Genomic DNA, 18,980 nt, shown 5'->3' on the forward strand with positions numbered 1-18,980 from the left:
ACATGAATTGGTATCATTTTGAAACTCTTATTGAATCTTAGTGGAGGCAAAATAATGGGAAGACATGGCTTTATATTACATTTTGCACTCGATTTTCCCCACTTATTGTGATTTGGTGATTTGGCACCAGCAACCCAAATCCACTTCCAGACCATTATCACAGCTAAGTCCAATGTTATGGGTCCTGATTGCCTCAACATCTCGCTGTAATTTCACGAGGAAGAACGTATCAGGCATTTCACCCACAATCACAGGACCAAATAGTAGCAACAAGTTTAAAATCCCCTCTTCATGCATTAACCCTCCGTCTGTCCTTCATCTCGTACATGTTTTTCTGCAAAAAAGTCTCCTAAAAATGCTCAACATAAAACAAATTGGTGCATTGTAATAAAAACTGTAATCTCCCATAGTTCTTCTAATCTTTGGTGTATTCTGGGAGGAATTATCTGAATAATTCCTCGTGGGCACAGATTCAAACTGCAGCAGCGGTTCAGCCTGCAGTAAAAAATTTCTGAAACAGCTACATAAGAAGTGTATGTGGCATATGGTCCTCGCAAATGCCGCAGTCCACTGCAGAAACAGCTAATGTTCTAGGCCTTTCCGTCGTAAAGTGAAGCGAAGCAAAGAGAATGAGAATGAGTGAATCTAACCCACAAACACCTTTTACGGGCCTAGGTGGATCATTTGGATGCATGGTGCATAGTCAGAGACAGAGGAGGGGTGGAGGGATGTGTGGATGGATGGATAAATGAATGGATGGACGGACGGATCAAGAGTGAATGATGGAAAACAACATAGACGTAAGGGGAGAAGACAGATATGGAGAAACATATAAATGTTGAAATGATTAGAAAAGAGAGCAAAGAGAACCAGAGAGAGAAGGCAAAATTTGGGTTTCAAGTCAACGTATGTATGTCATGGTATCATTAACATTTAGCAGCCTCAATTGAAAAAGCATTTTCCCTCAGACCTCGTGATACCGAAGGCATAAAATGTTAAACACCAAACCACTAAATGCTTTATATTTGTTTTGCATGCGTGCTCCCTTGATAGCATAATTCACTGCATTTGTGACTGGTTCATTCAATGAATAAATAAAGTACTGAATGACTAGCTCATTTTCATGCCTTGCCACATCATTGGTGCGTACCGTAAAGACAGCGCCTGGGGGTGTTGGCGCTCACTCGGCAGGCATAAGAAAGGAACAACCTCCCATCTTTAAAACGTCTGGCAAGAATGTCAAGATTATCAAATATAGGGTAATAATTATGAATTATATTCAGCTTTCACCACTGAATCAAGCAGTATGTCAACCATCCACAGCGAAGATGTGTTTATTGCTTTGTATAGCTACTGGTCTGCTGTTTATATTATCTGTGCTGCATTGTTTGACTGGTGCAGTTTCAAGTAATTAGTTCCCCCTGTGAGCTGCCTAATGAGGCGTGGATATGTCGCAGAGCAGCATGTGTATGCGCGTGTGTGTCACCTGTGAGCGCACGGGTATAAGTAGCCTGTGCCAGTACAGTCGCTCGTTAGAACGACTCGAGACAATTAAGCTGAGCCGCTGTACCAAGCGCCATGTTAGTCACCTGTCAGGCAAAGAAAGGAGAGACGGGGAAGAATGAGACAGCTTGGTGTGAGTGAGAGACATCGAAAACAAAGAACGTAACAAAAGACAAGAAAAGAGAGCGCTAAGCGCGAGAGAGGAGTAAAAAGATGTCGATTGAGAAAGACGAGAAGCAAGAAAAGAGAAAAGGTAAAAAAAAAATTAAAAAAAATTTGACAACTTGGATACATTAGCTAATGAAGTGCAGGTATGAGGGGACAGGGAGACGGAGAAAAAGGGCGGCGGTGAAAACTTTTCCTGTCATTTGCCTAATCCCTATATCACATTTCTCATTTCCCACTGCCTCTCTCCTCCGCTTTGCCTGTCAACCTTGTTCACTTAAATGTATATCTGTGTCACTCCAAATTAAATTTTCACCTGTCCCTTCACTGTTTCACTCCATTATTTCCCGCCACCATCCCATCTCCATTCTTCTATCTCCTCTCGTTCCCCCCCCTCACCATCTCTCTCTCTCTCTCTCTCTCTCTCTCTCTCTCTCTCTCTCTCCCATGAAAATAAGATATTACACTCACACACCCAACAGTAGATATCCCCCTCCTTCTCCACAAGAGAAAGTGGAAAAGTATAAAACCGCAATTTTCTGATTTATGTGTCACCCAGAAAAAATATAATCATGAGTGAGTGGGGAAGGGAGGGGGTGGCTATAGGGAGGGGGGGAGAGGACAAGGGGAGAAAAGTTAGTGGTTTTTCAGTGGCGAAAAATAAATTCTCATTATCTGCATATGCATTCATCTTTTATCTACAGCACAGAGATACTGAAGCTGAATAAGCACAATGAATACAGATGAATAACAAATGTTAATGGCTCTTCCTTTTGTTTCAGATTGTTGAACGCCAACAAAATTAACTGTTTGAGAGTCAATACGTTCCAAGATCTACAGAACCTCAACCTGCTGTCGCTGTACGACAACAAGCTGCAAACTATCAGTAAAGGGCTGTTCGCCCCTCTGCGCGCCATCAAGACTCTGTAAGTACTGTAAGATTTGAGGGATCTAACTCGAGCTGAAACAAGTAGTCAATTAACTGATTATTTAACAGAAAATGTATTGTCAACTAACTACCTGGATGCCTCCTTAGTGATGTTGTCCAGGCACGTTCAACTGGGAGGAGGCTGGAGGGATGATATATCCCTCCTGACCTGGAAATGCCCCAGGATCCCCCAGAAGTAGCTGGAGGAAGGGACTGGGGATTAGGACACCAATTGGGCTACTTTGCTCAAACTGCTGCTTTTGCAACCTCATTCTGGATAATCAGTGGCGGATCATGATGATAAATAAAATGTTAATTGCCAACTATTTTCATAATTGATTAATCATTTCAGTTTTTCCATAAATACCAAATATTTTCCAGTCCCAGCTTCTGAAATGACTTTTTTTTTGGCATGTTCAACAACAAATTCATTATCTTAGGGTATTAGTCAGGCAAAAAAAGAAGGCAAATTAAAGATATTAAAATGCCATGTTGTTGTTTCTAGGACATACAAATTTAAGTATTAATAGCCAATTCATAGATAATAAGAAATAACAACAAGTTGCAGCCCTATTCTGAACTGATTAAGTTACACATTGATGTCTAAACATGATTAGCCTGACAGAGGAAACCTGCCAACATACCAATCTAGAAAGTTTACTGTTGATTAAGTATCTGTTTGTGATCCCCTTTTTTTTCTCTCTGGTTAATCAACAAAGGGTATTGGTGTGAATAATAACTGTGAAATTATTCTGTGCTGATAACTGTGTCTGCTGCCTCAAACATAAAACAACCCAGAAGGAAATATGTTGGAGCCACAGTTCGCAGTTCAGAGCAACACATGCTAAAAACTTGAATGGGATGAATCATGAATAATTTGTATGAGTATTACCAAAACTCCTGTGAACGGAGGGTCACACACCAGCGACTGTGAAGCCCTCTTCTTTTCTTGACAAACCCATCTCCTCCTCTTTCTTTTCTCTCAGTCATTTGGCCCAGAATCCCTTTATGTGTGACTGTCACCTGAAGTGGCTGGCAGACTACCTGTTTGACAACCCAATTGAGACGAGTGGAGCTCGCTGCAGCCATCCCAGAAGGCTGGCTAACAAACGAATCAGCCAGGTCAAAGGAAAGAAGTTCAGGTGTACAGGTAGGAAATGAATCCACACAGACACTCCTCAACACACCAGCCTGGTGTCCTAGAAATTACATTCACACACCAAATGAAATTGCTCTAAGTGCCTGAACCTAATCAAAACAAAGTTGAATAATATCCAAATGTCTTCATATCTGTGATTAAAAATTTATTTTATGTTGCAATTTAGTTGCATATATGGACATAATTTCCAGGAGAACACACTGATAAAGCAAACATGCATGTAGTAACCTCTTAGGGTTAATTAAAACTCATGCTAATCAGGTCAAAAGGGAAATGTCAACATACACAAGTAAAACATGAACAAATTAAATACACTTGTGTTTGTTAAGGGGTGTAAATAAAAAAATGAAACTGATATTGATGCACTAAAACCCACTCACAAACATGCACAGTCTCTCTCTGCGGCAGTGTTGTATTACTGTTACATCCTCTGATATGAGCCATGGGTTTCACTAATTACAACACAGAACAATTTGGTACACTGAAGCAGCACAATACGTAACCCTGCAGGGACTGGCCATAGACATTGATTGCTCACTTGTGTGAGTGTGAGAAATTGTGTGTATGTGTGACCACACTTCACAGCAACACTGCCTTCCTGCAGTGACTCCTCACTCTGTTTTTCCTTTCTTAAATATTTTGCCTTTTTTATAGCTCACTTGAAAATTATTTTGTAAAATTCCCTTACAGACTTTGAGTTGTGTTAAACTGGCGGTTGTAAGTAAATAATTGGTTTACAAAGCAGCACAGTATAGCACGTCTGACAACTGACATAACTCCAGCAGCCAAAGCAAATCTGACAAGTCTAAAAGAAGATTATCATATAATAGTATTATCAAAAAGGGACTGCCTTTAATTGCCTTTAATACACAGCAGTATTTTTATAATTTGATGAAAGAGTGTCCTGTGTTTGTTTTCCAATGAGCAACAAAGTGGATTATATAACAGTATGTACTAACCTTGAAACACCAAGTGGTTTAAGAAAACAAAACATGAAGTTACAAAAACCACTTGGTTAGGAAAAGTCTCAAGAGAAATTTACGTCGCTTTTGCGAACTCAACCCCTAGTCTTCTTGGTAAAAGTCCTGGATTTTGTCTGTCCAACTTATCTCCCTTAAACTTGATCACTTTTGTACTTCTTCAAGTGGTCATATTTGTGTGTACTTTTCACGCCGAGGTGAGGCAAAATGTGACACTGACACAGTATCGTCTGGTGGACGTATGTATTACACACTTTAACGTGAGGCTGGGCTGGAAATGAAGAGTCCACCTTATTTCACAGTGGGGTCACAGAAAAAAATGTAACAGCAGACCCACAGTGCTGAAAGAAAAAGTTTGTGATTGTTCAGGCGCTAACTGGTTGTTTCCATCTTCGTCATCTTAGTTAGTGCCAATTAAAAGAGATCCTGTAAGACCGAGTATTTTGTGTCATGACATTTCCACCCCTCCTGCTCTCTAAAATGGTGTTTCCCAGGATTAAAGTGGGCATAACCAATACCGTTAAATGGTTTTACCCAAAATACTTTACAGTGTTATGTTCATATGTGCTACATTGTTAGCTTGTAGGTCTCAATATTAAGGAATGTCCTAATGTTTGTGCTCTGCCCACGGAGGTAACCAAGATAACTCGATTCTAAATGCCCCTAAAGCTGGTTATGGCTGTCGTCTTTGCTTCAGCCCCTCCTCTCTGCAGTCCTGCACCTCTCCCTGCATCTCTTCTTCCTCTCTGGACCTGTGTGGACATTTTTGCTATTGGTGGGCAGTTCTCTGGTCCCGCCCCCAGCCTCTGTGGATCTGCAGCTGTCTGTTGCCTCTCCTATCCTGTATGGACCCCACCCCCTGATTGATTGGTGCAGCTCTCTGTTGCCCCGCCTTCCTCCTGTGTGGACCTGCATTCTGATTGGTTCGTGCAGCTGTCTCTTGTGCTTGATCTAACCATGTGGCCCCGCCTACTGTGACATCACATGGTTCCGTCAAGCGCCAGGGACCGCGCAGCATACACCTACCCGCCTCTCCCAGCCAATCACACGCCTTGGAGGCAAACGTGGGAGTCCAGCACTTAACCTGTTTGTGGGGCTTCTGATACATTGGACTGTAACTGAGGGTGATATATGAGCCATAGACATACAATCGGACGTCAAAATGCAATATCAATCAGTGTCTACCTACTAACTAGTGTTCAACACTTTGGGAAATGTTGGCGCCCTGTGGAGTTTTCTTGTAAACCAACCAAAGTTATGTTCACAGTAAGCATTTTTATTCAAAACGCACTGTTTGTATGCTTGGGTTGGCTTCTAACAAATGTGTTGAATGCTTATACTTAAAATATATGGAAATCCAAAGTTTTTATTCTAAATCGTACATTTTTTTTTTTTAAATTGCAATGTTTGCTAGCTTGAAGTCTTTTACTTGCCTTTTGTTACCATATTACTTCCTTTCTTTGCATGGACCGTCGGTTGGTTTGTGATACTGGCAGCAGATTTTCGGGCATTGCTTTGCCCGTGTTCTTTCATGCGTTCATGGTTGCCATCGTGCGCATGCACAATATAAACAAAATGGGATCTCGCATGTAAAATCATTGCTTCATTGTGCTACTGGTGGCCAAAACTCCACAGGGTACATTTAAGTGAATTTATAAACATCCACATTAACCTTGGTTGCAAGGATTAATATGAGCTCTGCATGGGCTTTTGAACAGATGCTCCTACTTTTGCATTGGTGTTATTTGCTTTGGAAAGTATTGAGATCTGGTGTTTCAAAGCCCAAAGAAATGCTTGTGACACCTTCCTCTGCATTCAAACTGTCCAACGGCATGGCAGTGTTTCAGTAGGTCGCATGGCTGATACATTTCCCTCACCCTTGTTCCACCCTCAACCACTATTCTTATTGGGGTTATAAAAACCCACTGTCCGTCCTTTGCTTTGGTCTTTACCCTCCTTCTTTTCTTCCTTACTGCTCTATTGTTCTTTCCTTTCCGTCGACTTACCAACCAACAAGGTTGCGACTCAACCTGGAGACATTATTCCAAAAATATTCTTCCGTTGAAAGGAGCTAGTCACCTCTCAAAAGATAGACATTATCAACAGGAAGAAAAACAGGTAACGATAACCGTGAGAACTATAAAGAGAGTACAGTATGTGGTGCAAAAACACAAGTGCTGCATGATGTAAACCAGGTCTATTCCACAGGCACTCGCGGTCATAAATAATATCTGCTCCCATTATATCTAAATAACAGAAGTGGTCTCTGGCTCTCCTTGTTAAACAAAAACATCCGGGGTTAAACCACATTTATGTACGAGATGATTCCATAAAACCACCTGGATATCTGTTTGTTAACTTGATTTACAGTGCTAGCCGTAGAAAATCACCCCGCCCTGCATCAGCCCTGTGCCTGCTCCGGTACAGCCTGTTCTCTTAAACAGACGAGGTCGATACAGTTTGGTGCTACCCATTCATGTTTTGCAAATGACGTTGAGATGATGATGTTGGGTAATTATATTTTGTAACCTTTGACAGCTGAATCTTAAAGACAAGTAGACTTTTCTAAACCATTAAGCTCCAACAAGGAACAGTTTAGACAGATAGCCTGGGAGTGAAGGCAACGTCTGAAAGTGTTCACTGATTTTATATTTTTCTCACATTCACAGGTTAAAGTTGTCAAATAAGTGGGACAAGATTTATTTTCTACAATCCATGCCTGACTTTTTCTGCCCATGGTGTCTTACTTACTGTCCTTTTCTCTTCCCCTCCTTTTTCTCCAACTTACTCCTACTTTCTCTTTGTGACCTAATTTACCTCCCTTTTCGGTCTTCATTTCCTTATGTCCTTATTCCTATGTCACTTTTTCTTACTTTTGTTCTGTCCCTCTCTTCCACTCCCCCTTTCCTATGCAGGTCAGGAGGACTATCGCAGCCGTCTGAGTGGGGATTGTTTCCAGGATCTGGTATGTCCGGAGAAATGTCGCTGTGAGGGAACGGTGGTCGACTGCTCCAACCTCAAACTGACCCGAATCCCTCCACACGTCCCTGAACACACCACCGACCTGTAAGTCAGCTGGTATTTCCCTTTTATATACACACACATAGAGTATATGCAAACGTGATGAAATATCAGATTGAAACTGTGAAAACAACACGCCCGTGAACATCCCGCAGACAAATCAATACATTTTTCACTTTCACAGTCATACGCACACACGAAAACACCTATGCATACATTTGGAAGAATGCCCACAGAGTCATGTAGGGCACAAATACTACATAGAATTTTGGCCTGTTTACATGCCAAGATATACACAAATGCTTGTATTCAGTGCACATGCTCTCTGTGTCGTGTTGCCTCTCTCAATGCAGTTTCATGAATGTCACTTCTCATTTTTAGCTCCCAGACCAAAATGCCCCTCAACAGTCTTTTCTATCTCCCAAAGTCCCAAAGGAGCCATCATCATGTCTGGCAAAGAGTCTCACACTAGAATACTGAGCAGTCCCACGGATCACTCTTTTTACTGCTGAAATATGGCAATGAATAACAGATAACATGCAAGACCAAGGCTGTAATCAGATTCCGAGGAAGGTTAAAAGGTCTGTTATGAGTTCACAGTCTGCAATTTGTCAATTCGCAGAAAAGTTATCTGAAACTTTTCAGATAATTGATTAAACTTTGTGCTCAAATTTCAAACAAAATTCACTTTTTTTCTGATATTTCATTGAAAGATGAATCGATAATGAGAATACAGATTCTTACTTACTATGTTTATATGTATGAGGGTCATGAAGTATTATGTTAAGGCATTAAAATCTTCAGGGAAGGTAACTGAAGAGCTACTGAAAATATTGCATAACACCAGATGTAATAAGACTGATGATATAATTTGAAAACGATGTGGTCAAAGACTTAAAAACTGCACATTAGTCATAAAGTACACAGTCTGAGGACATAAACTGGACAAAAAGCAGGTCACGCTCAAATCAGCAAGCCCCATTTTACTTTCAGCACCTGGCCCTTGATCGAATATTCAATAAGCTAATATTTCCAGCCAGGAAATGAGAATCCAGCCAGAAGCAAAGCTTTGCCTAATAACGCTGAGTCGCTGGCAGCTTTAAAATGTAGGTGAAGGATGGAGAGCTTCGGCCATGGTTATCACTGTGGTAGTAATGGAGGAAAGCTACAGAGGGGGATGACTGCAGCATTAAGGCAGATGCAGGATGGTTGTCACAGTATTACTTATGGAGGTTAGCTGTACAATGGTGAATTCAGCCATGGCTGCCGCTTTAGATGACTAAAAATGCCAGTACTTCACAGACCATTAGTGCCCAATTTATCTGTCTCTCTCTATGGTTGTGTTTCTCTCTGTGAACCTATATCCTCCAGTCCTCCCTCCCTTTTTCCCTCTATCCATTCCCGGGGTGCTTCAAGTCAAAGATATATACTTTGTCCTTTATGGTCGGTTAGAGGGCACATCAAAGTTTCCACTGCTTTTGATGCCCTGTCTCTCTCTCTCGCTCTCTCTTTCTTTCTCTTTCCTTTTCCTTAACTTAACACAACCAACCAGTGGGTTGCTGCAGGTCACAAACATGCACACACACAGAAACACACACACACACACACACACACACACACACACACGAGCCATCAGTTGAGCTCTGTAACCTTCCTTATCAGGGGAAATCAGTGCAGGTTGTGGTTCAGCTGAAGGCTTATAAATATTTTTGCTCCCTTTTTACTCATCTGTCCATCATGCTGTCTTTCTTAGTGACTCTCTCCACCAGCCATAAAGATCCTTCACATCAGCCTTGAGAGCTTTCAATAAGTGTGAAGTCAGTATTATGAGAATTATTTGCACTAAGTTAAATGCGCTGTACATTCTCAGTAGATACCGCGGCGCTGTAGATCACATGGTAAATAGATTAGATGTTTTATCTATACTCTTTACAGTCAAAATATGCAAATCAACCCTGCAGTAAAAGCAGTATCATTTTCACCACCATCACCGATCTAGTTTGCAATATATTACTCCAGTTTGGCTTTATGCCGGCTGATCCATCTTTCCACCACCCCCCGTGTGTCATTAGAAAGTGTCCCCTTGAGCTGAACTTTCACTTTTTTCCCTCAGTTTCTCTAACTGCAACTCTGTCACACATACACATACACAAAGAGCATCCTTTTAGCAGCAGCCTTTAGTACAAATTACCTCAATAAAGCAGATGTCTAGCTTCCTATCTCTCAAACTGTTTTCCCTTGGCTTGGGGCAGTGTGGGTATTGATGACTACATAGAAAGGATCCATTTCTCTTCTCTTCTCTTCTCTTCTCTTCTCTTCTCTTCTCTTCTCTTCTCTTCTCTTCTCTTCTCTTCTCTTCTCTTCTCTTCTCTTCTCTTCTCTTCTCTTCTCTTCTCTTCTCTTCTCAAAATTTGATTTCTTCCCCCCTCTGTTGTTTTCTGCAGCATCATACTTCAACGGTCACTAAAGTCCTCTTAACCTTCATGCTTCCCTTCCTCCTTAGCTCACGGCCTCACGGCCTCTGTACGTACGTGGATGTTCATCTGTGTGTGTTAAAGCAGTTTGTTTCATAAAAGAATAAACATCTAACTGCCCGTCTCTATCTTCTTCCCCGTAGGCGGTTAAACGACAATGAGATTGCTGTCCTGGAGGCTACAGGGACTTTTAAGAAGCTGCCTAATTTGAAGAAGATGTACGTATACTTTTGAAAGAATGGTTTACTTTTTCTGTTATGGTAAAGACTAGGACATTTTGTCTTTTTGTCTATTTCTGCTTCACATTTTTACCCACATTCCTCCTCTGAAATGGACATAAGTGGACTGGGCATAAATGAGGATTTAATATGTCTGAGTGGAATCAGTTTGGATGTTTGAGACACATCTAATGGGATTATTCTCTTTTTTAGTGTTTCTCCATTAAACATGTTTGAAATACAATAATGGGGGGGAAAAAGTAGACAATAACCATGGGAAAGAAATAAGATGATTGAAAAATATTTAAAGTGAATGAAACTCAAGCTAGAACTTAAAAAGGAAGGAAAGAGAGACCGAGAAAATGAATAAATGAAGGGTCACACCGAAAGGGCAATGGAAGTACAGAGTGAACAGAAATAGGGACAATAAAGACAATGAGGAAAGAAAGAAATAGAACAAAAGGGTAAAGGATGAAGACAAGAGAAAAGTCTTGGAGCGAAGGACACAGGAAGAGGAGTGAGTGAAGACAAGCAAGAGGATGGGAGGGACACCAGGATGGAGAGGTGGGGGGGAGGGTGGGTTGGAGGTATGGAGGAAGCAAATATTAAATGGAAATAGAAGATGGGCCTTCAGTTCAGATTTACAGTCAGTCCTTATCTACAACCTACTCTAGGTGTGTGTGTGTGTGTGTGTGTGTGTGTGTGTGTGTGTGTGTGTGTGCGTGTGCGTGTGTGTGTGTGCGTGTGTGTGTGTGTCAGAGTGAGATAGAAAAAGACAGAGCAGAGACCAGCAGTTGATTTATTGGAGAGGAAATTGCAAACCATCTAGCAGTGTCACTGACGATATAGATTGACTTGCACTCATTTCCATTTTCCTTCCCTTCAATTCCTTCCCTCTCGTCTTCGTCTCCTTTCCTCACCCCTTCTCACCTCTTACACTTGCATCTGCTCTGCGACATTTAAAGTTTTTTATTCCATCTTTTAAATGTCTTCGTTCATCTACTTCCCGCTTTTCTGCTCTCCTTCCTCTCAACTTCCATAAAGCTGATAAGAGGAAACACAAAACTAGCCTTGAATGAAAGCTACAGTAGTTGTGATGGCTATCATCTCAAGTTATTGTCTCTGTCGATGGGCTCTCTTTTTCCTTTTCATTCCTCTTATTGTGCATGCAAGGAAGAGAGATAGCAATCATTTTCAGTTGTTTGTGATCACTTGTCTCATTTACTTTTGTGTGTGTATGTTTGCTGTGCGTTTTGTGAGTTATATTGATGGCTGGCTCTGTTATCAGAATATCTATTGTACAGGACAAGGACATGGAGATGAAAGAGAGAAGAGTTAACATTTATTAGTTGAAGGGACATGATTTATTACTGAAATTAAGTTGGGAATGTAACATTTTGTTTACACGTGTGTCCCTCTGTTAGTTTACATGAACAACTCCATTTGGCAGTCCTGCATGTGCTTTAACTGAAACAAAACACAACCATTAGAATTTCCTCAATATGAAAAATAATAATTATTTTGTCCTCCTTGCAGCAACCTGAGCAACAACAAGCTGAGGGACATTCGTGACGGTGTTTTCGATGGAGCGGGTGGAGTGTTGGAGCTGCTGCTGACGGGGAACAAGCTAACCGGACTGCAGGGACGCATGTTCAGAGGCCTCATTGGCCTCAAAACTCTGTAAGTGTTTTGTGTGCGTGTGTGTGTGTGTGTGTGTGTGTGTGTGTGTGCGTGTGTGTGTGTGCGCGTGTGCGTGTGTGTGCGTGCGTGCGTGTGTGTGTGTGTGTGTGTGCGCGTATGCGTGTGTGTGTGTGTGTGTGTGTGTGTGTGCGTGCGTGCGTGTGTGTGTGTGTGTGTGTGTGAACTTGTTGTGGGGACATGAATCTGTTCACACAGTTGAAGGACTCGCCTCAAAAAGGGAGGTGAGGTGGGAGGTAACTTGTTAAGTTTTAGTCTGAAGACTGGGTTTAAGGTTCGTTTTAGGTTAAGGTCAGGGTAAAGGTGACGGAAGTAACAGAAACACCACTCTTGCTCACAGTGTGCGATTGTTTTCAGCGGTGTATTTACGGTTGCCGTCTGCTTGTTAAGAAAATGAATATAATGCCACGATGAAGGCTAACAAACAAACAAACAAACAAAAAAAGCACAGACAACAAAGTGAGTGTGCCTGATGCTCCAACGCGCAGATGTTAGAGATTTAAAATCACCTATTTTTCTTGCAAAGTAGTCTGTAAGTTTCTGTCCCGGTTGTGACCGCTGGCCGTCCCGGCGCCTTCCGTCGAGCAGACTTGCGTTAGTATCTGACTTCCGGTGGACTTTGTGAACTTTTTTTTAAATTTTTTTTTTTTTACCCCAGACCTGAAAGAGAGGATTGTTTACGCACTCAGCCTGAAATGAAGGCTGATGACAACATCTCGTCGTTCCTCTAATTTCTACGCCCACCATAAAAGGGGGGCCGGTGTCCAATCAGGGTTCAGGACAGTGTACGATATCGTGAGCTGATGCCGTCTGTGCGTGCTCAGTAATGACTGGCTAATGCTATCATGTATATATGTGCCGGCTGATGACTCCCTAATGGTATCACGGCTGTCTCTGTATTATGTTAAGAGGCTCCCTGCTCCAGTAATAGCCTCGCTAACTGGGTTATCCCGTCCCAGAGATGGCTAATGCTAACTAACTCACTTAGCACGGTCCCACGTGACAGCGTGTCAAAAGCTAATGTCATATTGCCGAGACTGTCATGGCCGTCCTCGGGGGACTGGTTTGAATTTACCCCTGCTTTCTGTTTTATCTTCTGTCCATGTCGTTACAGGTTGTGTGTGTTGTTTTTTTTTTATCTCATTTGTCTGTCTCTTTTTTTTTTTATCTATGTAGCCTAGTTTTTTTTTTTTTTTTTTTTTTACTCTGTAAGGCTAAAAACAAAATCCCTCAAACGAAAGAAAATGAAAGATTATTGTGTATTTTTCACATATTTGAACAGATTTAACATCTTACATTTTCGTGGAAGCTCTTCTGTTAACAGTAACTTCTTTCATTTGCTCAATCTTTGGTTGTGTTTTTTTGTGCGTTTCCAGCATGCTGCGGAGCAACCAGATCAGCTGCATTGACAACAGCACGTTTACGGGTCTGAGCTCGGTGCGTCTGCTGTCGCTGTACGACAACAGGATCTCCAGCATCGCCCCGGGAGCCTTCTCCACCCTGCACTCCCTGTCCACCATGTGAGTGGTGTCCGTCTGAATTTCTTCCTTTTTCTGTCGCTCATTTTCATTTGTGCTTTTTTTTTCATTTCCATCCCACAATTTGCGCCGCCTCTCACCGTGTGTCGCCATCTATTTGTGTCTATCTTCATATCTGTTTGCGTCTTCCATCTCGTTTGTCTCTCCTCCTTTCTATATGTCTCTCCCCTCCTGTCTCTCTCTATTCCCTAAGTTTTCAGCCCTGCTGTGGGAGCTATCTTTTGTGCGGCACATAAAAACACACACTCACGCTCACACGCGAACATTTGCACACGTGTTGCTCTCTGGCCGCCGCTCTCCTCACAGATGCTCTCCATCATTATCGACTAGATTGGTCTGGATCCCAGGACATTTGTTATCCAAGCTAACTATATTTCAGCATCTGCACACCAACCTACAGGCACATGGACACGCAGGAGAGCATCTGCAAGCTTGTTTTTATCTTCCCAAAGATGCCCTCTCCTGCTGAGACCAAAACAATAATTCTTGAATGGTATATCTGTTTAACATATCAGTCCCTCCATGGTTTTGATGAGTTTGTGGTGGTTTTATGTGATTTTGTTTGCAGTAAAATTGGGGAAATTGTCAAAAAAAATATTTTAAACTGATACCTAAAAAGAAAGATTTGTATATAATCACATCCCATGGTAGTACACATATTGCACCTCAGAAAAAGCTGGAATAATCTAGTTATTGTGTTTATTTTTCAGAATTTTCAGAATTTAAAAATCATAGTCTCAAAGTTTAAAAAAAAATTCCTGAGTCACAAAAGTGGTGTAGCTTTACAAAACAGTCTCTGACTACAATATAGAAAAGACAGCATACATCTTTTGTAAAGAAATATGTGCGTTAAATGATTTTTAAATAATATTACTTGAACACATTGAATATGCACAAAAACAAAGTGCAAAATACAGCTGTAAGGGTGTAGAAATAGATGTAATTCATTTCATATTGTATGATTAGACTGATGCAGGAAAGTGCGATGATTGGTTTCTCCTGCAACCACATTTCCCAGAAAACCTGTCACTTCTGGTTTTGCAGCTTTTTTCTGGTCAGCTGCATGTGGAGAGGGGGAAGAGCCTCTCTGACTGTAAATGACGAGTTATTTTTTTAAAGATATTGCAAGGTTTGTTTGGAAATACTTACTTTGTGCTTGAGCACATTTGTTGTGGATAAATCATGGGAATTTTGCAAATTTGCAGCTCCCCACAAATATTGCAGAGATTGGTTGAATTTGCATTCATTACTGCAGGATGAGATGTCGATTTCCTGGAGGGACTGATTTATTTGTTTAGTGTGAGTGTGGACATGGGTGGTTGTGGGGGAGGGGAGGGGAGATGCTAACTGGTGTTCGGTCTGTGCGCAGAAGTACAGAAAAAAACTGCCATGTAATAAAGTTATGACAAGTATTAACCTGTCACATAACATCATTGTTAGGAAGGAGAGAGAGGGAGGCGTGATAGAAGTGAATGTGTGTGTGTGTGTGTGTGTGTGTGTGTGTGTGTGTGTGTGTGTGTGTGTGTGTGTGTGTGTGTGTGTGTGTGTGTGTGTGTGTGTGTTTTTCTTGAATCACCTGGCCACCCAGATGTGAAAGTTGTAAATAATCGATTTTATGTTCAATAAAACATTACAGGTTGAATCTTATATATTTGTCCTCAAAGACAGACATATCAAGGAAAACAAAAGTCTCCTGTCCCTATTCTCTTTTTATTTCCCTCTATACTTTCTTCCCTTGTTGCTGCTTTAGTTCTTGCCTTCTGTCCTTCTGTGTACCTGTCATCTTCGATTCAAGTTTCCACCTGCGTCTTATGGGAGGAAAGATGTGAGACAAGAGAAAGTGAGAAATAAAATGGAGACATAGAGGGGGAGGATAGATGGATGCATTGTTGCATTAAGTCAGGTTTGCTCAGTGGGCCTGTTGGTGATCATCACTACAAAAATGGAAATATATTACATTTCTCACGTCTCTGTCATTTTTCACAATTATTTATTTTTTTTTATTTTTTTTTTGTGCAGCTTTAGTTTTTTTATGGCCTCAGTAGTAACACTTGATTTTGTATTCCAACACCTGCCTGCTGTCTGGCATGAAAGAAAGATGGATATTTTGTATTTCTAGAGACTCTGTTTATTCCTCTGTCTTTCATCTGTTTTCCCTCTCTCGCCCCTACTATTTCCAATATCTGCCGTCGTTCTTAGTGCTTTGTTTCCCAGTAGAGTTTTTCCATTTAATTAAAAGATTAACACATTGAAAAGGAAGGAAGGGATTTAGCTATGAGGTCAGTTCATTACAAGGAAATTGTCCCTATCTGTCATAGCACGCCATTAATATTGTAGCACATATAGCAACATTGGGATTTATTCAGTGGACAAAGTGAAAGGCAAAATGTCACTTGCATATGTCTAGACCCAACATGGAGGCAGCACATCATCATTAAAAAGATACATGTTGTTTTTCTTTCAAATATACTAATTCTTATGTTGCTAAGATGAAAAGGACATTTTCCTTTTTCATCAAACTAATAACTGATTTGCCACTAACTGAAACAGCATCCCTAAATTATTTGCAGTTCACTGTTCATATTTGGATTAATTGTGTTGAATCTAAGGGTGCTTTCATAATTTGCACCGTGCTCGAGTGCCTTTGAACCCAAAGTCCAATAGGTTTGGTAAGTGCTAACATTGCGTACGATGAACTGAGCCAGGTACGTTTGGAAGAGGCGCACTCAGGTCTATGTCAGCATATTTGGGTACGGCACACACCACCTGTGAAAGCTAGCTATTCCAAAAAACAGTGGGCCACTGTTAAGAAAATAACATCCACGCTACTCTGATGTCTGTCATATATTCAGACCTAAAAAAGTGGTTCTCTGCAAAAACCTGTCTCCTTAGAAATCTTTAAATCCGGGGAGATCTTGACACTTGTGGTTGGTTTTTTTGCATGATAGATGAGGTTTGAGGATAGACAAGTGTGAGTAGTGTCCTCCATGTGCACCCATAAAAAAGCAGCCGTAACATGACACAGTACTCTATTGTAAAAAATAGCTGTAAGAAAATGTTTGAGTTGGATTTGGTGCATAGTTTTTTCTGTGCATATCACTGCTGTGTAGATAATAACATAAGTGTACTCGGGTACAGAACATTAATGTGATGTGGAGGCTGGCCAGCTATAGGGTGTTGGGACTGGGGACAATCGTACTCGGGCACAGTACAAATTAATTGTACGTGAAAGCGCCCTTAAACACTGGCAGTGAGCTGAAAAGAAAATATCAGGGGCCCTAACACAATCGGAGGGTTTACCTGCAACATGGAAACGTTAAGTTGTTTCAATGTTGCATGTAAAAGGGAGATCACTTCCAGGCTTTATTCATTTATTTATTTCTTTTGTTTTATTCTAAAACATTTGTTCAAGCTGAACCAGAGTTAAAATGAACTTCTATCATATTAATAAGGATACAGCAACAGAAAAAATACTCTTGATCTTTCTGTCCATCTGTGGTTTCGATGCGTTACAAGGCTTACAACAGCTGGAGCAGCTTTAACTGAACTATACTGTCTGTCTTTTACGTCCCGCTGATGCCTCCTTCCACCCTTTTCAGTTTAAATATGGCTCAGCATAAATATTACATGAGCTGTGTTACAAAAGCAACAAAATGCAGTAAGAGGTGATCAAAAATGAATAAAATGAGAAGATAACCTTTTCTCTTTTCTTTCTCTCTTTCACAATTCCTCCCTCTGCCACTTTTGTCTTTTTCAGTCTCTATCTCCTTTGTACTTTTAAATGAATAAAAAATAACTGATAACCTTTTCTTTCCCTTCCCCTGTCCCCCTGCCTCTCTTTGTCTTCCATCTCAATTTATTCAAGTGAATTACTGACCAAAAACTGTTGTGTCTGTGTTGTTTGCATTGTACATTGTACCATACAAATTACCAGCATTATTATTACTCTGAATAGCTTCTAACATAAGTAACTATAATCTGTCTCTTTTGCATTGTGTGCCTTCTTTTCTGGTCAATTTTGGTGCACTGCATTGTGCAAATCTGCTCTTTTTCATTACAAAAACTATAAATTCAATAAACTCTTTTGTCTTCTTTGATTGGCTGTTAAACACTAACAGACAAAATAAAACAACAAATGACACGTTTCTGTGATATATAAATAAAAGTCTAATAATAAAAACAGAATCAAATGTTTTAAAATTTTGATTTTGCAGTTAGAGACAGAATTTGGGTTCTACCTGTAAAATTCAAGTAAATATTCAAGGAAAATAGGTATGGTACATCATTTTGCCATTATTAATTTATCATATTCTATATATATATAAGTGTCATGTAACTAAAATTGTGCAGCAACATTTTTAAGACAATTTCCATTGTTTGTTTCTTTTCTTTTGCATTGGCTCTGAGTTGATTATTTCCTTCTTTGTCTCTCTGTGTCTGTCCCTTATTACTTCCACAGTAACCTTCTGTCCAACCCGTACGTGTGTGACTGTCACTTGACCTGGCTGGGTCAGTGGCTGAAGAAGACCAGGGTGGTTAGTGGAAACCCTCGCTGTCAAAGGCCAGCCTTCCTGAAGGAGATTCCCATCCAGGACGTCGCTGCCCCAGACTTCACATGCGACGGTTAGTCTCTTTTTTTCTGCTGTTACAAGAGGCTAAATATTTGTTTTCTCTTTGGCTCCATTAAACATTTAACATAATTGGAAATAATAATATTTGCTCATAAAGAGAACTAACGGCGTAATTCTTGGTGTTGATCTTTTTGTCTACTGAGCTCCACAGGATGTGCAGGCAGCATTTACAATCACACCGGTGTGTCAGGAAAACAAAAACGGCACAGCCTTAAACCTGAAACAAATGACACGTGTCAGTCAGCAGCCATGTGTCCTGCGCAGATAAGAGCAGGAGTCAAATGATTGAAAGGTGAATTAGATTTGTCCTTGCATCATGTTTACTCATCCCAACAGCTGAGTGCATTCTGCATTTTTTTAAGACAGACCTTTCAGAGGAAATTTCCACAAGGAAAAGTGTTCTATGTGGTAATAATGCCCAGCATAACTTTTAATAAAGTCTTTTGGGAGGTATGAAGCTTGATCATGGGAGGACAGAAAATAACACTTCAAATTACTCTAATGAAACTTGTATGGGATTTCCTGCTGCAGTGGAGCATTAAAGGTCAACAGAGAATATTATTTATATCTGCTATTGGACTAAATCTCCATCTGCAACAACAAAAGAGGAGGAATTGTTCTCGGGGATTTCATTGATATTTTGACTGGAGTATGTCAGGTTTTAT

At 40.7% G+C, this 18,980-nt stretch overlaps 1 protein-coding gene across 1 annotated transcript in view; it reads left to right on the top strand.

The window, feature by feature from the left end:
• slit3 (slit homolog 3 (Drosophila)) overlaps positions 1-18,980 on the top strand; it is a 251,176-nt gene that overhangs the window by 189,320 nt on the left and 42,876 nt on the right. The window contains exons 13-19 of the mRNA XM_069171083.1: positions 2,451-2,594; positions 3,583-3,746; positions 7,651-7,801; positions 10,374-10,448; positions 11,985-12,128; positions 13,523-13,666; positions 18,144-18,307. Of these exons, the coding sequence (XP_069027184.1) occupies positions 2,451-2,594; positions 3,583-3,746; positions 7,651-7,801; positions 10,374-10,448; positions 11,985-12,128; positions 13,523-13,666; positions 18,144-18,307 (986 nt within the window). The remainder of the gene's footprint in view (positions 1-2,450; positions 2,595-3,582; positions 3,747-7,650; positions 7,802-10,373; positions 10,449-11,984; positions 12,129-13,522; positions 13,667-18,143; positions 18,308-18,980) is intronic.

This window comes from Embiotoca jacksoni, unplaced genomic scaffold (assembly GCF_022577435.1).
Source record: "Embiotoca jacksoni isolate LCO1_2020_lvr unplaced genomic scaffold, fEmbJac1.0.p SCAF_5, whole genome shotgun sequence".
NCBI lineage: Eukaryota > Metazoa > Chordata > Actinopteri > Embiotocidae > Embiotoca > Embiotoca jacksoni.